Below are 22877 nucleotides of genomic sequence, written 5' to 3' on the forward strand. Positions count from 1 at the left end.
TCCTCGAGTGTTGTGAATAAAGCTTCTTACTCAATGTTTTCTCAGTAACAGTAATAGAGATTTTTAGGGATAGAAGAAAAGTTTTTTTTTGCATCAGTTACTTTCTCCTGCAGGCTGAATAGAGATATGGATCTCATTTCCTAAGCCCAATATACCATTGGGTTTGCTTTCAGTAAAATATCTATGAAGTGTCTCTAGCAATGATCCCTATTTAATGGGATTTAGTTGTGAAGCTTAATTCATATCAGATTTTCTAAGTGAGAGATCACTGTCAACTTATTGTTAATTGAATTAAATAAAATCAAGGTTTCTATAATTAATGTGAACCACTTAATCTTTTAGCTCCTTGAATGAATGTAATTTTCTCCACACAGGTATCTTCTCATTTAACAAAATAGCAACATTTGGAGGTAAATAAATGTAAACATGACTTCATTTTCTAATGACTAATAATATCACAAGTCCTTTTAAAAACATAGTAAAAGGATATAACTTATAAAATATTATCAAACTTACCCCAAATGTTGATATTACGTTGTTGAGAATGTAAGTCTAAATCAGCTACAGTAATGGGTAAGGAGTGGCCTGCTGTAGTGGAAAGAGAAATGGTTTCGGGGTTGGCAGACGTGGCTCATAGGCCCACCTGTGCCTCTACCCACATGGGTGACGTTGGGGGAACCACCAGCCTCTTCGGACCTTCCGTGTATCTGCAAGGCGAGTGTGTTGTGCTAGATGAAATGACTCAAGTTTCTTTCTCTATTAAGAGTTCTGTGATTCTGTATACTGTAAGGAGGTATCAGAAACTTTTATCTTAAGCTGTTTTTATTTTGGAGAATTTATAATGTTCACAAAAGTAGAAAGAATGATACAATAATGGTAAATACCCAGGGACTCGTGGAGCAGCTTCGGTGGCCAACACTCTGTGGCCAGTCACACCTCTCCTGCGTCTCTGTCCTCTGACCTTCCTTTTTGTTGCTGGGAAGCAAATCCCAGACCGTAGACACTATTTATCAATGTAATCCCTCTGCCATTGGTTTCGTTAGCACCTGAGGTCTTAGAAATTTTATTTTGTTTATAAAAGGCCTCATACTTCACAATTTCTTTCTTTTTCATTTTCAGTTGAAAATGTTGAGGTAACTGTAGATTTGTGTGCCTTAAGAAGAAATGATCTGAAAGAACCCATATACTCTTTGCCCAATTTCTTCCAATGGCATCATCTTGAAAAACTATAGATAATATCACAATCAGGATATTGCCACTGGTACAATCCACTGATCTGATTTAGATTTCACCAGTTTTACTCGTATGTTTTACCCATTTGTGTTCATGGGCACTGCGTTCTATATAATTTTGTCACACGTGTAGGCTCACATGTCCACGCCGACAGTCAAGATACACGGCAGCTGCGGAGCCACAGGGACTCCTCGTGTTGCCCTGGTGTAGCGATGCCCCACTCTCCTCCGTATCATCCACCCCACGTTAACCTCCCCTGTTCTTCATTTCTACAGTTGTATCATTTCAAAAATGTTGCATAAATGGAACCATACAGTCTGTAACCTTTTGATCTGTTTTATTTCAAGGGGATTTACTTTAATTTATTTTTCATTTGCAGTTGACGTACAATATTATATTAGTTTCAGACGTGCAACATAATGATTAGACGTTTATATATTTTAGGAAGTGGTCACTATCAGACATTTTTGGAAATGGAAGCAGAAAATATGTAAAAGTCTATGATTTTCAAATTTCATGATTTCAAGGGATGATATTTGCACAGGTATCCTAAAGCTGAACACAAATGATGGAAAGAGCGTAGCAGACACAGGCCGAGGATTCAGATTCATTTAATACGAGCTAAGTATGCGGCGTGGCTTTGCACATCATGGCTTCCCAGAGCGAGGCACTGGCTGACACAACAGCAGCCCTGAGAGAGGACCAGCACTCAGCCTTCAAACCCCACAAAAGGACTTGGCTGCCCGTGAGAACGGCGACGGGGGGAGACTGCTCACAGGCTCTTCAAGAAGCTTCTTCTGTCCCTTCTCTCTTAGTCCTTGGGCCTCCTAACTCTTCCAGAGAAGATAGATCTGTGTCTGGTTGATCACGTGGTGTCCACCTCAGCATGTGCCTGAGTGCCTAGTTTGAGTCTGGGTGAAGGTCATTCTTTCCAGGAATTTTATCTTCCCTAGTAGAACTGAGTCTCAGGCAGTGTATTTCTGTAGTTTTCTGCAGAAATTAAGGAGCCAATTCAGTATTTACTTAAGAATTAGACAGTGGTGGTCTAAAAAGATAAATAGCTCAGTAGAAGAGAATTGGGAATAAATATACATGAAGATCTAATTTACAGTGAAGGTACATTAAAAATCAGTCAGAAAAAGGGACTATTAGAAATCATCTGGGAAAAATTCCTACTCACACTGTACACAAAAACAAAACTTAAATGGATCAATGACCTAAATGTAAATTTAAAAATATGTGCATGTGTGTATGTGTGTGTAGGATAAAGGAGTTTTATAATTTTTAGGAGGAGGTGGGACATAGCAGGGTGAGGACAGGTTACCTAGAAGCTGCAAACAGAAAATGTACAGATTTAATGACATAAAAGTATCTCTACACATGCACACACATATACATATCACATATTCTTGCACACCTCTGTTTTTCCTATGATAACAGACATATAGATATATCTAATAATAAGTTACTATATCTAATATACAAAGATTTTATATAAAACAATAAGAAAAATGCAAACTAAACACCAGAAAATAAGCAAAGGATAAGAACGGGCAAATCGCAGAACAATACAAATTAGCAATAAATAGATGAATAGATGTTCACCAGTAATAAAAAAAAATAGAAATTAAAGCAATGACATTTAAAAATTCATCAAATAGGCAAAAACTTAAAACACAAATAATGTTCAGTATTTTGGGGGTATGGAAAAGAGCATTCTCATGCATTTTTCCTAGGAATACATTTTGCTGAGGACGGATTGGCACTATCGAAATTTTAAAGTGCACATGCCCTTTTGTACAGTAATACCTCCTTCAGGAATCTACACCCTGAAAAACAGAGGCATAGTAGAGGATGCATGTGCTAAGATATCCATCACAGCATTAGTTGTAGTAGCAGAAAATTATAATCACCCTGAAATACTCAGCAATATAGAACTGTTAAAAAACAAGCCATGGCGTAGTCCTAGAGTGGAATCCGCTGAAACCACCAGGAGAAGGAGCGAGATCTGGGAGCGAGGACTGACATGGCAGCACATGGCAGGATGTCCAGAGTGCAAAATCAGACCGAGAACACACGTTTACACAGCGTAATTTGGCTGAGGGTAGGCGGGTGGGTGGGTGGGTGATGTGTATATGTGTGTGTAGGCATTTGTAGACCAAGAAATTTTTTTTAAAGTCTTGAAAAGAAACCACAGACTGCTAAAAATGATTACATATCTGAGGTGCAAAAGTGCTGGGTTGAGGGGATTTTGACATTTCATTTTAGGTACTTATGCAGGGCTTGCAATGATTTTTTTTATCACAATGATGTAATGTTTTATACTGTTAACAAAGAAAAGAAGTTATAAATGCTAAACAATCCAATCATTGACCAAAAGAAAGAATTTGGTTAAAAGAATGGCTTTAAAAGAAGGTATAGATAACTTTGCCTAATGCAAATTTAAATAAACAAAGAAAAACCTCTTTCTTGCGACTGTATTAATTTTCTGTGCCTGGAATATTTATTTAAGTGATTTCTCTCTGGTTGTTAATTCTCTGTGTTTAACTGATAGTGTTTATGGGAGTTTAGTGAAAACTATTTTGTAACCATCTTCAGTTGTGATTTATCCCCCCGGTGAATTGACGGTGAGTGGGGAATTAGTACAGCAGATACAGATCTGGAGAGCCGCCGTTGGCTTTATTTATCTCCACAAGAATCCTCATTTCACAGTGATAAAGTCTGAAATCTTTTCTATAGCTCTTTCCAATTGTTTATTGTTGTTGTTACTGCTGTAATGAGAGGTAGAAATGAGCCAAGCCAACCAGCTCTTTCCTCCTTCTAAATTAATTTCAAAGGAAATTCTCTAATCCAAATAAATAAATGAATGTGGGTGGAATCAGATTCTGACTCAACATGTCCATTTAATTGCTTCTAAACAGTAAGATACATTCTTAAGAAACCTTCGAGTATGATTAAAAAAATCAGCCAGTAAAGAATGATTAGGTGAGATGTGGACTGGCTGTCACCATCTTTGCTCACAGATCCCTATTTTAGTTGACACTGATATTTGTCTCCTACTCTATTATTATAAATCAAGATTTGTTATAGAAATATACCAAAGACAGCACAATAATAAAACAGATTCAGTTCAGGTTTTGAAATGTACCTAACAAACTCAACCTCTTGCAAAATAACTTTCTTATTCAAAATGGAATTGGGAATTGTTCAGCACACAATGAATCATCTTTTGGCAAGTACAATAGAATCTTTAGGGACATTTCACAGTCTCTTGTTCAATTGTAAGGATGTTTTTAGCTTTCACAGGTAGGAAAGAAGGAGCTTGTATGGCCATCATCTTGTTGCTAAAATTGAACAGTAAAGATTTTTCAGAGTTGCCATTGCAATACATTTTTTTTCTTTTCTTTTCTTTTTTTTTTTTTTTTTGTTTCTTTACATTTCTCTCCTCAGAGCTGCTTTGTCTCTGAAAAACAATCTGGAATTACTTAATGCTAATGTTTTCTGGTTTTACTGTTTATCCAAGACTTGAATGGTAAACATTAATGTGGGAAACTCCCTTTTCCTTACCTCATAGTTCTATATTTATTTAACTGCTATTCTGTGAGGAGAAAACAGTGTCTTCTCTCTCCATGTTAGTGAACTTCTTCCTGTATTTTAATTGACAAACATTTTGATTCTGCTTGTGTTTTTTGTGTTTTTCAGGAGACTTTTGAGTTACCTCTGGATGATTCTGAAGTCACTGAGGCTGCAGCAGCAACTGAAGTGATTAAATATGAGTATCATGTCTTATATTCCTGTAGCTACCAAGTGCCTGTGCTTTACTTTAGGGCAAGCTTTTTAGGTAAGACCATGTTGGAAGCTAAATGTAAATTCATAACATTTACATATTAAGGCAGAAAGCAGGGTTGGAAAATTATACTTGAGAGAAAAAAATAGAGTTAAAAATACAAAAACTGTGGGTGAGGTAAGGTTTTACCAGTAAATTTTCTCATGCTTTAGAGAGAGTATTAAGACTTCGGAGTGAATGATATCATCCCAGCCATAAGTCTGATCTTCAGATTCTTGGCCTCCTGCCCAACGTTGACTAAGCCCCCTGGCCCTTTTTTCTGCACTTTAAACAAGTAGGAACAACTTAAAGCTACAATGTTTATTTATTTCTAACTTTATAGTAAAAATTCCTTTCAATCTCAAGTGATCCCATTAACACAAAGCCCCCATGCCTTTCCCCCTAAATGCTAATAATTGCTTCAAGAACCACTTATCAATCCGTTTAAGCTATACTTAAATATAGCACTAATATTTCCTTTGGCCATCTATACATCTCCAGTGCCTCTGCTCCCTGCAATGCTGTTACTCAACTCATTTCCCTTGCCAAGAGGGTGGAACACCCTGTCTCCTCCGAGGCCTTTGCTAATAAAACTTATTTAATCAGCAACCACATCGAGTGCTCGCCCTGCAGTGCAGCCATGACTGTCCCCTTCGTGCCCCTCAACTAAACCAGTCAGCGTTTCCAGGCCCCGCTGTCCCCAGGTTCAGGGACCAGAGGAGTCGCCTCTGCAGCCCACCCCTCTTCTAGTGCCCCTCCTTTCCTACCGGTCCTTATCAACAGCATTTTGCATTTTGAATAGACTTCTAACTTTTTCTGGGTAGCTAAGACATCTGAATTTAGCCAGTGATATTTTATTTTTAATTAAAAAGTAGCTTAAGCTGCTTTGAATGTGTATTTGGTAGATTTAATCACTTGCTGCCTTATATTGTTTAATGGTCTCTAATTTTGCAGTGTTGGCGATTTAACAAAGCACTTAGGATTTAAAACACAAGAACAAATTCTCATAGGCTCCCCAGTGAGAAGATTTTAATCTGAGGTGCAGTTCCTAAGAACTGACAATTTGGGGTAAATTTTCAACGTGGGACATGGGGAATTGAAGACACTGAGAGTTCACTAATCACAAATCCTTGCTGCAGATTTATCCACATGATTATGACAGGACTTTAAAAACACTTGTTTTTTTGCAATTCTGTTTTGTTTGAGCCCAGAGGTTAAAGCAGGTTTCTTGTCAGTGAGCTGTGTTATACTACAAAGTAGAAGCAAATACATTATTTACCGGGCTGAGGAAGAAAATACCTTTCTTGGTTTTGGTTTGCAATGGCTCTTACCTAGTACCTTCCAGATTCTAAGACATGTCCAGGCTGCAGGTAGGGGAAATAGGGCACTACTTCTTCAATACTGTACTTTTATATAATTAGTATTCACCGTAAGCAGTTAATCACCAGAGAAGAGCTCCCAGAGACAAAACAAGTTGTTTAGCTTGTCAGCATTAGGGAATTGGAGGTGCTGGAACATGACTTGCTTCTCACTGGAAGTGGGTCTTGCCGTGGCTGCAGGATGAGCTCACACGTGTGCTCTGCTCCGGCGTGCCAACAGCTCCCCTTAGAGTGCAGCCCGGTAATTGTTCCTGCAAGTCCAATTACATTTTAATGAAATTTGTATACTTCCTAAGATCTCTTCTTCGTGATGGTTTTCTATTTCTTAAAAAAAAAAAACTAGCATCCTTGAATTCCATTTATATACTTTTCAAAGATTCCCTTTATCATGCTTCACAAAGGAAACTAAACGAGTCATTGATTTTGTGTGGAAGCATTCCTCCTCCGTCCTCCCCCCCCCATTCTGTGTCGTATAGAATGAGTATGAGAAATTTTTTGACTCCAGAGTTCATTTAGTGCTTGTTCAGACACATGAAAATATCAAATTTAGTCTTTGTAGAGCACACTGAATGTTTTCTTGGGGAGAAATATGAACAAAAATTCTTTCCTTTATCATGTTCTAATAATCTTTTTCACCTAACTTAATAGGTGTTCTAAAAATGTATCCCTCTTTACTCTGGAGTCATAATTTTTCATTTTTCCCCCTTAATCCATTCCCTTTTCCTGTGATATCTGATTTCTCTGTTTTTGCATCTGTTTTTTAAACAAACCTCTGCCAGTGTGGTGCATGGATTCCCAACATCTTCCTATTATTCCAGGTCCAGATTTTTCTTTGTCTCATTCTAAGAGTTCGACCTAGAAAGGAGGATGACTATAAAATTTCTTGCCCAGGGGTCTTTTATTGTTGCTTCAAAAACAGTTCAGTTAGCCTTGTTTTTGACAGATATTTAGAATTTTTTTTGCATTTGATTGCTAGTAAAAATTAGTTTCTCTGACTTGCTCTGAATTTTCTTTCAATATCTCCTTTTTTTTGGAAAAGCAAACACTAAATATTCTCCTTTACATTCACATTACTTAAAAAAATCAGCTGGGTTATATTCCAGCAGAAATCTTTATTCTGGTTCTTGAAATGCAAATCCATTGTACTGTAATTATTCTTTATTCCTTTATATTGTTATGTCCACCAGGCCAACTATTGCCCAAGAGTCAGCCTACATGCTACTTGTTTTTGTCAATCATATGTCATTTTGTGTCCTGTATCAGATCACATATCATATCACACATATCAGATCACATATCACATCACACATATATCACATATCATATCACACATATATCAAATATCATCACACATACCACATCATATATTATATCACACACATCAGATTGCATATCATATCACACATATATCAAATATCATCACACATATCACATAATATATCATATCACAAGTTGCACAGTAACAGAATTATTTGTTTACTTGTTCCCTATAAAATGGTAAGCTAGAAGTTAGGGCTTTAAGTTAAAAGAAGAGAAGAAGAAACTTAATATGAGTACCTACAACCTCCAAAGCTATCAGCCTTATTCATGGCTGTATGTGTGTATTACTTGTCTTACCCATTTTGATACTCATAGTATCAATTGTGGCAGAGCATCCACAGGTAGTCATTGAATGAACCACTGAGGAGTTGCTAACCCTTTCTGAACACATACGGCCCCAAATGGAAACGTGTGGCAGCGCCTCTTCTGAACTGCTCCCATAGGTTGTATGGAAGGGAGGAATGCTGTCGTCTCCAGGAGATGCAGAGCCCAAACCATCTAAATATCTTTACTCTTTAGTGGGGTGCTCTCAGAGACAGTAGGATTCGTTGTCTAAGGAGAATAGAAAGTCTTGAAGACTCGAAGGTGGGCATCTAAACCAACAGAGCAGCTCCCTGCTCATGTAACAGGTTTTCATTCGATCTTTTAAGGCAGGCAACTTTCTGGGTGCCTCTCATTTCTGTTACTTGAGCTTCTAGGAGTTCAGGTTCATAACATGGATTTAAGGGAAGACATGCATCCTTTCTGCTGTTCCTTTCCCCCTAACAAGTCTCGCCGTTGTAGGTTTGGGAGAGGTGGTGGAACGTGGTCAATGCCACTTGCTGCCCAGCAGTGGGTTGCACTTCTGTCAAGTACTAATAAATAGCCTATATTTGAATAGTGCTTTGTAGTTTATGAAGTCCATTCTCACAAAGCACTGATGTCAAGCACCCACTGTTTTTTTCTCTCCTATTTTTGAAATATACTGTGTTAAAGAATTATTTGTACCATGCCAGAGGCTTCTATCTACACCTCATCATTCTCTCACCTTTTTAAGTCCCATCTTCCCTTTTGGGAACTTGGCTTTAGTCAAAAGCTGATGGAGAACAGAAATGTGGTAAGTATCTCAGGCATATACACAGTGGCTTTGGCTCACCACAGTCCTAAGCTTATATATTTTCCCTTTTCACTGATATAACTGGAGATTTATATATTTCAGCTTGAATTCTGATTTATTTCTCCTCTGTTCCTCTTCCTTTGTTCTCAACTCTATTGAAAAATAGACCAAGTGGTTCTTCTCATTTTCAAAATATTTAATTCTTTGGCTGACATATGGGTTCTTCTTGGGAACCATTTTGACATATTTCTTTAATTAGTCAGATGGGTCACTTTTGAATAAGGAAGGAAGCATTTCTTCCATTCAGCAACCGAATGTCTGTTCTTTCTGTAGATTCATTCTATTGTTGTCTCAGAGAGTAAGGGGACAGAATTAAATGTAACCCAGATATTTTACATGGAAGATTTGTCCTCTTGTTATATGCCTGAAGGTTGTTCATGGACAAATAGGGCAAAAGAAATAGCTGAAGAATAATTTCTTCCCAAAGGCAGCGTGAACCTAACCAAGAGAAAGGCCAGCACTAAGAACAAATAATGGAAAGTTTGGGACTAGAACAGTGTGTGAATCACTGAGAAGGAGGAAGAGGTTTGTCCGTGCTCTGGAACAAGAGGAAGCCTTTGGAGTACAAAGGAGAGAAAGACAGAAACACGGGAATGGTGGGGGTTGGAGGGAACCAGAGAAGAAAAGTAAGATATCTGTAGCCCAGACCAACAATCTGCAAGGGAAGGCAACATGTTGGCTTTTCGGAAGGGTCTGGGAAAAGCATTGGCAGAGGGGAGGAGGGCAAGTGCCCTTCTGTAGGCTGGAGAGAACACAGCATATGAGGGGAACAGAGGCAGGGCCAGTTTGGAGTAGGGTTTTCTTGAGATGAATTGTGGAAGAAATGGTTGAAAAGATATTTGAGATCGCATTGTGGAGCAGACATGGATGGGAAGGAATTGGAGGATATAAAGAAAAAGTGAAAGAGATTGAGCAGAGGCGAATGGGACTAGAGCAGGGATTTTTTGGAGCAGAAATTATGACTGAATAGGACAGAGAAATATATCAAAGATGATAAGAAATGATGAAGAATGAAATTTAAGTAAAAGGAACTTGGTTCTTTTTGGATTGTTGTTAGCATTGTTAAAAAATAACCTTGGGGAAAATGAGCTGGGGAGAACACATTTTCAGGGAGAAATTATTATGGCCAGTAGAGTAAGAGTTAGAGCAACTTGTTGAACAAGGAAAAAAGTGGATTAGAGAAGCACTTAAAGACTGAGGCAGAAATGATCTAGTTAATTATTATAATGAGCAGAAAATAAAAAAATGGCTTGATAGATTATTTAATTTAGAGTCTAATTTGATTATAGAGGCTTTAAGAAAGTTCATATATGTCACTTGTACTTATATAAACAGTTAGTAAATCTAGCCAGTCATAATAATGAAATGGAACATGCATTCAGGGAGATTAAAAAGAGATTCTAGGGGTTGAAGTGAAATTTGAAGAGCAAATAGTGAAAGGTATTAAAAATAATGAAAAATTATTTAACTAATACAAATATATTCAAACAAAAAAGTCCAAATAATAGAGGAAATTTAATAAGAACGATTTGTTGAACTATCTAAATGTTTGAAACATTATGGGAAATTAGGGTACGAGTAGAACGCTGGATTAGGACATGTGATGGGAAAAGAATCTCCCTGGGAAAAACCAAGCCCTGATTTAAAAGTGTGCTAGAGAAATGCGAATCAGAACTACAGGGACCTGTGTTAGTATAGAACAGCACATACATAAAAAGCAACAGGTTTTAAATGCATCTAGAGGCCAGAAAGTGGACATTAAAGGCACATGATTTATTCTCTTACTTGCAAGAGACTATACTTTAGCTTTCCTTGGCATGTGAGTGTCTGTTTTGTGGTCCAAAAAGAAGAAACATTTCTTTCTTACTCTTGGGAAAATCAGCCCCCTTTGAAACATCCATTAATATATACATAAATGCTTACTGTGTACCTAGCACAAAACCTCATTAGCCCATTTTTAAAATATGTGGAAAATTATTGCACAAGTTGAAACTAGCTTCTGGCTTTTCTCCTCCTTTCCAGTCACAGAGTTTTTCAACTCCGTGTGCTAGGTGTCCTGCTGAGGGAGGTAGAGACTGTGTTCTCGATGAGAGGGAGACCATGTTCGGTGGTGGAATAAGGGTAGTCAGGATGCTGCTATAGGCATGGTAGGTCCATGTGATGGGAGGTGTGAACAGAGCCAGAAATCAGAGGGACAGGGAAGTAGACGAGGGTAGAGGAGGGATGAATGGTGATGGGAGGGGACTTGACACGGGGTGGTGAACACACAATATAATATACAGAGGGTGTATTATAAAATTGTACACCTGAAACCTGTATAATTGTATTAACCAATGTTATCCCTATAAATTCAACAAATAAAAAACACTAAATTGTTATTGAAACAATGATTTTTTTAAAAAGACTGAGAAGCAGTTACCAGACACCCTTCCAAACATGTTTGTGTATCCACTTCAATCCAATGGACATGCTATGAATGGCTCTCCCTTTTAAAATGACTTTTGAAAAATTTGTTTGAACATGTATGTGTGTAGTTTTGCCTCTATATCACACTAAGAAGACTCATAATTCTCACTTCCTTTGAGTAATCCCAGATATTGTCAGGCATTCCTTCCTGTTTCAGTCATCGCAACGTGTGGGGAGGAAAGGAGGAGTCTGGGGTAGGGGCAACAGTTATTTCCTTACCGAGGAAAACAGACACCAATCAATCTGAAAAAGGCTCGAATCTTAAATCAGTTATTTACTTATTTATTTATATTGCTGTTCAATTAAGTTTTCCCTATGTTGCCTCTGTTACTCTCCTCTGCCCTGTCCACCCCCACCTCCTACATTCAACCTTCCCCCTCTGCCATTGTCATTTCCCATGCGTCCTTTATACCTTCTCCCTCTTTGCCTCTTTATCCCCCTCTGGTTACTGTCAGTTTGTTCTTTATTTCCATGTCTGTGGCTATATTTTGCTCGCATGTTTGTTTGGTTGTTTAGGTACCACTTACAGGTGAGATCGTATGGTGTTTGCCTTTTACCATCTGGCTTATTTCACTTAGCATAATGCTCTCCAGTTCCATCCATGCTGTTGTGAAGAATAGAAGTTCTTTCTTTCTGCTGCATAGAATTCCACTGTGTAAGTGTACCACAGTTTTTTGACCCACTCATTTACTGATGGGCACTCAGGCTGTTTCCAGCACTTGGCTATTGTCAGTTATGCTGCTATGAACATTGGGGTGCATAGGTTCTTGTGGATTCTTAGAATCCTGAAACACAGGAATAATGGGGGTTGGAGGGAACCAGAGAAGGTTATAATCCTAGCTTCATCAAATTACAAAGCTTGTGCATGGCTAAAGAAAACATTAGCAAAATGAAAAGGGAACCAACTGTATGGGAAAATATATTTGCCAATGATCCCTTGGACAAGGGTTTGATCTGCAAAATATATAAAGAGCTCACATGACTCCACACTAGGAAGATAAAAAATGCAATTAAAAAATGGGCAAAGGGCCCTGGTGTAACTTGGTGGATTGATTGAGGGCCTATGAACCAAAAGATCGCGGTTCGATTCCCTGTCAGGGCACAAGCCTGAGTTGCAGGCCAGTTCCCAGCAGGGGATGCACCAGAAGCAACTATACATTGATATTTCTCTCCTTCTCTCCTTCCCTTCCCTTCTAAAGATAAATAAATAAAAAATTTTAAAAAATAGGCAAAGGACCTGAATAGGCACTTCTCCTAGGAGGACATAGAGAGGGCCCAGAGACATATGGAAGGATGCTCAGCATCACTAGTCATCAGATAGGTGCAAATTAAAACCACAATGAGATACCACTTCACACTGGTCAGAATGACCATCCTTAATAAATCAACAAACAAGTGTTGATGAGGCTGTGGAGAAAAGGGAACCCTAGTGCACTGTTGGTGGGAATGCAGACTGGTGCAACCACTGTGGAAAACAGCATGGAATTTCCTCAAAAAACTAAAAATGGAATTATCTTGATACGGCAATTCCACTGCTGGCATTATACCCTAAGACTCCTTAACTCTTAAGGTTTTGATTTGAGAAGCCAAGGAAAGTTTCTTTCTACTAACTACCACCACATTCCACAGAAGTACAAGGCCTTACCAGAATGCTGTTTTGAGGGGAACTTATATTCACCAAGGCCTGAAGGTCTTCACTACGAATTTCATACAGCACAGGAGTTAGAGCCACAAAATTAGTTCTGACTGAGAACAAGAAGTGGCAAAGCTGAGTAAAGCGAATGAAGGATGGTGATTGGTTGAGGAACTACATTGCAAATTCAAATGGAACTCACACAAGACTCATGTGATAGACTCATGGAAGGACCTTACCTGCTGACGAGCAAAAATGAACATACAGCCATAACTGTATGGCCAGGAGAACCGTGTTCCCAGCCCTTCTAAAACTAACCACTTGGCCTTGGGAGAGCCACTTCCCCTCAAGTGTTGTGTTTCTCCTTGGTCCAGCACTGACAGCACTCTGGATAAAGTTTCCAGTTTCACCCAGGAGTGAATTCTGCGTTTTCCCAGAATGGTGCTGAGGAAAGACAGCGGGTCTGGGATGCCCAGGAACGTGTTTCCAACCGTGGCTCTGCCTCCCACTCCTGCGCGCACATCATCCGACCCTGGGGGGCCTCCTGCTCCTCACCTGTGAAATGCCAAAGCTGGACTAGAGGAGCCCAGGATCCCAGTCAGCTCAGAGATTCTGTGGCTGGAGCTACTCTGCTCATAGAGGAGCTACATATTTATCCCCTTAAAATACTTCAGACATCAACAAGCCATGATTAGCAGCCCAAGGAGATAGGAAAGGCAGAAAGTGAACAATGGTGAACCCAATGCCACTTACTAAGTGTTAGAATAAAATCCACCCGCAAACAGAAACAGAGAAATAAAACAAAATGTGAGTGGTAGGGTGTCAGGCCCGCGGGCTGGAATCAAACTTCAGAGTGCTTTGCAGAGGACTGAAAGTAGAAGGTCTCGTGCTTTGGAACCAGCAGACCCAGCGCCACTATTTGTGTGGCAGCGTGGACTCAGCGTCCTGATGAATATAGTGGTATCTCAAAGTTGGTATCTCGGTATCTTGAGAACCCAATGCTGTTCCCCTGGGGACATTTTCTGATTTCTTGGGAAGTCTTACTTGTCCTTCTTATGGTGAAGTGTTTAATTTTATTTTAAATGAGAGACTAGAGCATCAAGCATTGTTATAAGTTGCTTAACACAGTGTGTGAACGGTTTAAGGTGACTCAAAATTATCATTGTTTGTTGGGCATAAAAACAGACTGTAACATTCATAAACTTTATTGTGTAATTAAGAGACATCTTACATTTATTTTCTACTCAAAAATTACTAAGCAGAAACATAACATTTTAAAAATTGGGGCTGATAATTTGGAAAACAGATAATTAATAAGCCAGAGGTTTAAACCATTTGTTTGGGCTATATTAATTAGGTATGCTTGGTTGCAAACAATTTACCATGACCTGAGAGGCAGGAAAAGGATCTATTGAAGGTTGGATCATAGATTCAACGGAAGGCATTAGAATGACAAGATGAAGGAATGCCTCTTTTGGACTTTAGGAGTGCAAGATGGCTCTGTCTTCCACTGATTTTAGAATTAGTCTCTTAAGTTGGAAGTGTGTTTGGATACTGAAAAATGAAGTATCCATAGTATCTTCATCTACTTAATACTATGGATTTATGTATAAGTATGAGTTTTTAAAAATATAACAATGAAACACTTAACTAATAGATTTCTTATCATGATTGTTCAATCTTTATTCTCAGGAATATTGTGCTAATTGCTCTAGATTAATGTTTAATATTCATCTATCCAACCACTGGGAAATGTTTATGCATGAGATATGAAGATGCTCCTGGAATGCAGAGATGAGTAAAGGAAGTCCTAGGTGGATCATGCCCTCAAGGAGCTTACCATCTAGTAGGGGAGCTGGGTCTGAAATTCAGTGCAACAAGAAAGGATATGTTAAGGGGCCTAAGAGAGGTCAAAATTGCCAGCAGGCAGAGAGTAGATTGGTGTTTGCCAGGGGCCGGGAGTGGGAACAATGGGCAAATGTTGTTCAAAGGGTACACATTTTCGGGTATGAGATGAATAAGTTCTGGGGATCTAAAGTACAGCATGATGACTATCGTTAACAGTATTGTATTATGTACTTGAAAGGTATCAAGAGAGTAGATTTTAAAAGTTCTCACTGCACACATACCACAAAAGGTAACTAAGTGACATATGCATTAACTAACCGTATTGAGATAGTCATTTCTCAACACATATGCATATCAAATCCTCATGTCGTACACCTTACCTTACACAATGTTATGTGTTCATTATATCCCAGTAAAACTGGGTGAAAAGAATGGTCACCAGGGCTTGGAGGGCAGAGATTACCTTGAGCTGGAGAAATGAAGAGAGGCCATTGATGCGGACCCCGGCTCGTGGGGTCCTTGGCGTTGTGGATAAGACGAGACAAATTCACAGGGACTGCTGAGTCCTGTGGAGGAAAAGGGGCAGCACGGCCACTCTCTCAAGGGGAGAGCCCTCAGCCCTTGCCTTGACAAGCTTTTATTGATTTCCTGGGTGCATTGCAATGAGGATGGTCCTCGTTGACTATGCACACGTTCTTCATTTGTGTTAGGTGGTTACCTTTTATAGAAAACAAAGGAGAAGATGTTGCTAATTACATGAAAAAAGAAGGATGTTTGCAAATGCAAAGGGAAAATGGTTGAACTGGTTACACTCATTCTTGGAAGGTTTAGCACAGATTTTAGGAAATTACTTTAAAGATATGTGCTAAACATTTGCTGCCTCAATTCAGGGTGAGAGGGTACAATACAAAGTACCCTTTTTTAGCAAAAAGCAAGTCTCAAAGCAGCCCAGGTACAATGCAGGCCTGATTCCCCAGGGGAGAACCTATCCGCGGGTGTGCACCGGACCTCGATTTCCACTGGCCTTTCTGAGTGGGAGCTGGGCCCACGCCACGCAGAACAGTTTCCTATAGGCCATGGCTGCTGGACTTGGGATTTGTCCATGTTGTGATGAGGAGAAGGGTAGACCAAACCTATTCAGAAAACTAGGGAAGGCAAAAGTCTAGATACTCCTAGTTTAGGCAGTGTTGGTGGAGACTACTAGTAATGACAACAGCAGCAACAACTAACGTGTGTGTATGTGTGTGCTTGTTTATGGTTTACAGAAAGCTCCTGGGTACAGAGATACATAGCCTGGTGTTAAGTGCAGGGTCTGGAGCTGGAAAGCCTCGGTTCCCATTCCTAGTCTGCTACTGACTCACTGTATGACCTTGCGGAAGATATTGAACTTTCTTTCCCTTCTCTCATCATCTGAAAAAATTTGAGATAATAATAATAAAACCAACTTCATAGAGTTTTGAAGATTGTGAGCTAATATGTGAAATGAGGCTTGGCACATAGTACTTTTCAACAATGTTAGCTGAGTTATATTTCTTGATGCTCACAGTAGCATTAGGAGGTAGGAACTGTTGTAACCCATGCACAGGCATGAAAACTGAGTGCTCAGAGGAGCGAAATGATTTATTCAAGGCTACATGGAAAACTAAGGAGTTGAGGCTCAAACTCCGTAGCCTTTTCCCCCATATGACGCTGTCATTCAAGCAACAACCGAAATTTAAAGAACACGAGTCAATTAATTGATGTCATACATAAGTATAAAGAGTCTGTATTTGGGGAATTTTCATTCAGATTTTCTGAAATTAAGAGACATACAAAATGCAGGAAAAAAGTGTGTGTAGGGATAAATAAAAATTGCAGAATTAGTCAGCATAGTAGCTGATATGAATGCACATGTACAATTAACACTCATTATATATCACAATGTAATTTTCTCACTGAAGCAAAAATGAATTTCCCCCTTTGTGGAGCATCATCTCTGCCTTACTGTGGAGTATGACAGTATATTGAATAATGGCATTTTCATTATGAAAAATCCACTCTTTCCTTTTTATTTCTAGTGACCACATTGTGGACATCATTCTTAAACTTACTCTAAATAATTTACATTCTCTCCAATTTTCATTTTAGGAGTTATAAAACTCTAGTGAAATCACGTGCAATAAGATAAAGGTGACTTCAGCATGCTTGCACTCGAGTTCAGTAGTGCTACTGAACTTATTTGGTTCATGAAAACTAATAGCCTTGAGAAATTTAATTTAGAAAGCTGCACATTTTGAGTAATATATAGGTTACTTGACATGTAGGTTATTATTCAATCGAGAGATTTTATATGAAAATTTTAAATTAAATGCTACTGGCAGTTGCTAAAGATTGTATTTTTAATTATTCTATTTTTCACCCAGTGTCTCTTCTTTTGCTATTGACATTTTAGGTTGCTGACAGAATATTCCTTTAGCTCAAATTTGTATTAGGATTCTAGGTGATAGAGACACACAGTAGGCACCCGGTAAAGGCTTTGTTGTTAAGTAAATGACCTTCTTTACCATGCTCACTTTGTGGGTTGCTCCTGAAATTATTTTGGCTTCTACTTTGCTTTTTCAAGTATACAAGGGATTTCGCTGCGCTTCTCAGCCTCAGTGTGATTAATGAGATTTTTAACCACGTTCCAGTTGGTGCTATTGAATATCTAGGGTCTGAAACGAGAGAGTTGTTGACTGAGTATGCTTATGTCCCCTCTGACTGAGGCCAGACAGAAAAAATAGACCCTGTTAACAGGGCTTAAAGTTTCTGATTAAAGATACTTTGTACTATTGGACATGAAGGCCCAGGATGTGTTACATGGGTTTAAGCAAGTACTTGTTTGTGCCCACGTTTTAACTTAAGTTAAAGGTTTGTATTGAGATAGAGAGACATAACATTACAAAATCCTTCAAGTGTCTGCCATATTTTAAGCTCTCTTTGTAATGTGGGCATTTTTTGTGTATTTGACTCTCTCAGTACAACTATTTCATTGGGATTTCTGAAGGCTCAATTTTGTTTTTGGAATAATTAGCCACAATCATATTTGAGTTTATTTTAGGTGTCAGTAGTATATGGCACAGATGAAAATATTGCTGATTAGGTCAAACATTTTGTGTGTAAAAAAATGTAAAACTAACTTAAAAATTATTTATTTTTATTGTTTATGCTATTGCATTTCCCACTTTTTCTCCCTTTCCCCATGTCCACCCCTCCCTAAGTCAGTCCCCATATTGTTCTCCATGTCCCTGGGTTGTACATAAATGTTCTTTCTGTAATCACTTCACTGTCTTTTCCTTTTCAGCAGCTTTCAGTCTGTTTCATGTATTTAAGCTTCTGTTACTCTTTCATTCATTAGTTTATTGTGTTCATTAGATTGCACATATAAGTGAGATCCTGTGGTATTTGTTTTTCACTGACGGGCTTAATTCACTTAACATAATATTATTCTCCATGTCCATCCATGCTGTTGCAAAATGTGAGAGTTTCTTCTTTTTTTACTGCTACGTGGGATTCCATTGGGTAAATGTACCACAGGTTTTTATCCACTCATCTGATGGGCACTTAGGCTGTTCCCAAATCATGGCTATTGTAAATAGCACTGGGGTTATAAACAGGGATGCATATATTTTTTTGTATTGGTATGTTGAGATCCTTAGGATATATTCCCAGAAGTGGAATTGCTGGGTTGAAAGGGAGTTTTTAATCTTTAATCTTTAAAGGATATTTAAAGCATTTTTAATCTTTAAAGGATACTCCATATTTTCCATAGTGGCTGCACCAGTCTGCAATCCCACCAACAGTGCACTAGGGTTCCCTTTTCTCCACATCCTTGCCAACACTTGTTGTTTGTCAATTTATTAATGGTAGCCATTCTGCTGGTATAGGGTGATATCTCATGGAAGTTTTAATTTGCATTTCTGTGATGAGTAAGTTTTGATCATGAAGGTGTGAACTGTGACTAGGCAAACCAATGATAAAGTTTTAGGAAAAGAATCTACATCGTACTTTATTGAATCGTTTTTGTTGTATCTCTGTGTGAGAGAGAAAGCTATATCCCTTAACTCTTCTGTGGTGAAAACGGTCAGCAGAAACTGGAGAGACAGACACACTCACCAAGGTAGCGCACACAAGCTCATTATACTGTCATCAATGCATGTGTTTTTTAACGGTTCTGTAAATGCAGTAGGAAATGCAGTCACATCCATTCACTTAAAACACACCGTTCTCTTTATAGCAAGTGGAGGCACTCTTATTAACGTTCATACAAGAGTGTCATGCCTATTTTTATGTTTTGAAATTATTTTTAGCCCTGGCCGGTGGAGCTTAGTGGATTGAGCGTGGGCCTGTGAACCACACGATCGCGGTTCGATTCCTAGTCAGGGCACATGCCTGGGTTGCATACCAGTTTCCGGCAGGGGACACACCAGAGGCAACCGTACATTGATATTTCTCTCTCTCCTTCCTTTCCCCTCTAAAAATAAATAAATAAAATCTTTAAAAAAAAGAAATTATTTTTAACTCCTTGTGACTGTCTGCTGTTCTAAGTTGACCAGATTATTTCTTCATTTCTATATTTGAAGGTGTTAAATTTTTCCCTTAATTTTGTGTTGTTTGAGAACCAATGGCAGATAACCTCAATTCTAGCATCAAATCTGATGAAAATATTCTGTAACATTTGTTGTGGGTCTCTCCCAACTGCTGCTTTGCTGCTGATTATTGCATTTTGTACACTGTTCCTGGAAGAGTATGCAGGTTTTCGACAGGGGTGTATCCAAACCATTTACTCTACCCTTAGATTGTTGACAGAAATATTTTCAGTAATAACATTAAAATCATTAGGGATTACCAGATAGTAAACCAGGATTCTTCTCTAGGTCTCCAAAGCCTTTCTCTGTCTCAGAGGAAATAAAGTTAGGGAAGGCATTCTTTCCCTTATCAGTCATTCAGTGAATATTTACGAGTGTGTGAATGCAGCTGAGAACCACACAGCAGTGAAAGGGTAGATGCTGTCTTTGCCTTCAGAGGCAGTATGGAATAGCAGGAAGAGCACTGAATTGTGAGTCCTGGCATTTGATTTCCAGGTCTAGTGCAGTCATGAGCTAGTTTCATAATTTTGGTAGATGTGTATTTCCCAAGACTTTGGTTGCCTTATTTATAAAATTAGTAATCACACTAGCTGTAGCATTTTATTATCGTGCAACTTGGTTTCTTCTGATTTTGACCTCTGAAAATTATTTTAAAAGCATGTAATCATTTTATAATTTGATTATTTCATTTACTATTTGACACTGAAGTACTGAAGATCCCATTCTTCTCTTTCAACACCATACACACACATGTACCCACACACATGCACCCACACACATGCACACGTGCCTATTTTGAAGATGTGCAGTGCTTACCTTAAGGGCAAAATTTGGCCCAACTCTGTAAATGTGTTCAGAAAACCATATAACACAGATACTGAAGGCAGCTTGTTTTTAACTTGTAGCTAAACATGACATTCAAATGTTAATTGGATGAATAAATCTTGTTCATTTTACAGACATGGAAATGTCAATGGAATAAAACTATTTATCACAAGATAATGGTCGCCTGCCACCAGATAAATGCCAAGATGAAGATACTTATTGAAAATGTATCAAAATATTCTATTGCTATTTATTGAAAATAAAGGTTGAGGAAAAGTTCAACTTCTCAGGTCAAACATGAGAAATGCTCGGCCTATGGTATTAGTGTATTACTATATCAGACTCGGCGTGCGCGGTGTGGAAACATGGAGACGGCTAGGAAATTCTGGTCTACGAAGGAACCTTTCAGCTTTGCAGTATGAGCATCGCTGGAATGGTGCAGTGGGGGCTGGGGGAGGCTCCTGATATTTATTTAGCTCTTATTAGGTGTCTGACACAGTCCTGAATGTGTTCGCTAATGCAAGCCTCAGGAGAAAGAGATTGGGAAAGAATTACTGCCCTCATTTTACAGGGACAGCTAAAAGTAAAATAACTTGCACTCACATAGAGAGGAAGTACGAACACTAGGTTGCAAATTCAGCCCAGACTCCAAATCTTCCTCTTGCCCACCAAATCTCTTAATTATACGCTGTAAGTCTGAATGCAGTGCATTTTAGTTTTAAGGTTTTCTGGTAGATTATTTCCCCAAGTTTTGTTGCATTTGGTAACCAAATATTTCTTTATATGTAATGATTTAATACACTGATGAATTTCCTTTAAATGATGTTGTCCCCTTGCCTAAGAAAAACAGCGCACCCTCACACATAGAGTCTTGAGAACCCGATGGCTCCGAAAGTCGGCACTGAAGCCTAGCAGTTAGACCACTGCACACGTACTTCTAGCGGTGTGCAGTTACAAGTCTAGGTGAACTTCCCGCTTTCTTTTCTGACCTTAGATATCAGTTTTTCTATATTACTTATCATCTGCCATAGTGACCTTCATAAAATACATTTACTTGAGTGGTTAAGAATATCGATGAGTAATTGAAGCTGTTTAAACAAAGAAAAGAGGAATTACTGTTCACTAAAGCTTTTACTAATCTCTTCACGCCAGTCCCTTCTCAGGTCCCTTCAGCCCTAACCTCACTCTGTCCACCTGCCACCCACACTGGGTGTTATGTCCCCCTCCTCTGGACTGTCCGAGAACTGCAGTTTTCCTCTGGCAGCAACCACTTGCTTTCTACCCACTATTTTATGTTTAAATGTCCTTCAGGAACAAAGTAGTAATTCATGTAGCATTCTTTTGATATGTAGACAGTGTGTGGACAAGTATGGATTTTTTAAAGCCATACTAGTCTTCTGATAGGTTTAGATAGACCCCAAGCACCACTGCGTCACAGATTCCTAACCGACAGTCTCTACCATGCGCTTTAACAGATGGACGGCCTCTATCTCTGCAGGACATATGGGAAGGAGCTGGTGAGTGCTACAGGACGCGGCTGCAGCAGGGGCCCTGGGACACCATTACCCAACAGGTTGGACAGTGCTTTCATTTTATTACGTGTGGTCCTTTCCCTCTGCCTGTTTTTTCATCTAGTTCTCTTTTGCCTATCTCATTCTTCTACGTACTTACAAATTTTGATTCAAAGATAGTTTCCTTAAAAAAAAAAAAAAAACAAGAAAAAACACCTTCCCAGACCCAGGCTTGGGTTAGCCTCCCTGTTATCAAGTCTCATAACAATCTTTAATTTTTCATAGTGCTTATCACATTTTGAATTCTATATTTAGGTATTGAAAAAAATGAATGTCTGTGCTCTACACTGTACTACATGCTGTCACATGGACAGACCCTGTCTGGTTTAGTCTTCTTTGTACACCCAGTGCGGGCACAGTTCTTCAAATGTAGTAGATGCTCAATAAAAGTGTATTCAATAAATGAGAATAGAGGCTGAGTTGGCATATATACTAAAAGTGGGTGATTTAGCTGGTGTCACCTCTGATGTTTCAAAGTTTTACTTGTAGGAGTACTCACAAAAAAATTTAACTTTTGATTAATAATTGCTTTGCATTAGTGATCTAAAAAAGCAGAGAAAAATATATCTTCAAGAGTAAATATAAAAAGTAGATTTGCAAAAGGAGAGGAAATAGATCTGTCAATCATATATGTCATTATTACTGCCTTGCTAAAATCAGCAGTTAATTATTTGAGAAATTTAAAAATACTCATCACCTTGCAACCAATTATGGCTTCCTTAAATATAATTTTTACTCATATCAAAATCTTATTTCTCCAAAGCTCTGTTAAGCTTAATCAAAGCTTCCTTTAAAAATGACTTTATCAATCATTAGCATTTTTGTGCCTCTTCTGTGTTTGATCGTAATAGTGACAGTTTATCTCCCAATCAGCAGAAGAATCCTCAGCCTTTTGTAAGTAGTTCTTTGACAGTGATTACAAATGACCATTTTCTAGATTTTAATTGAGGACAAAACTAGATTTGAATGTATGTGTCTTTCACGTTGCCCCTCAAATTGATTTTTTCCTTTTC

General features: G+C 38.6%; 1 protein-coding gene across 5 annotated transcripts in view; it reads left to right on the forward strand.

Annotated features, from left to right (window-relative positions):
* The window catches only part of ATG10 (autophagy related 10), a 226843-nt gene that overhangs the window by 132317 nt on the left and 71649 nt on the right, over positions 1-22877 (forward strand). For all 5 annotated transcript variants that reach the window (XM_037032249.1, XM_037032250.1, XM_037032252.1 and 2 more), the window contains 2 exons: positions 4936-5074; positions 21769-21866. In XM_037032249.1, coding sequence (XP_036888144.1) covers positions 4936-5074; positions 21769-21866 — 237 coding nt within the window. The remainder of the gene's footprint in view (positions 1-4935; positions 5075-21768; positions 21867-22877) is intronic.

The sequence above is a fragment of the Sturnira hondurensis genome, unplaced genomic scaffold (assembly GCF_014824575.4).
Source record: "Sturnira hondurensis isolate 20B ecotype Veracruz unplaced genomic scaffold, ASM1482457v3 Scaffold0021354, whole genome shotgun sequence".
NCBI classification, from domain to species: domain Eukaryota; kingdom Metazoa; phylum Chordata; class Mammalia; order Chiroptera; family Phyllostomidae; genus Sturnira; species Sturnira hondurensis.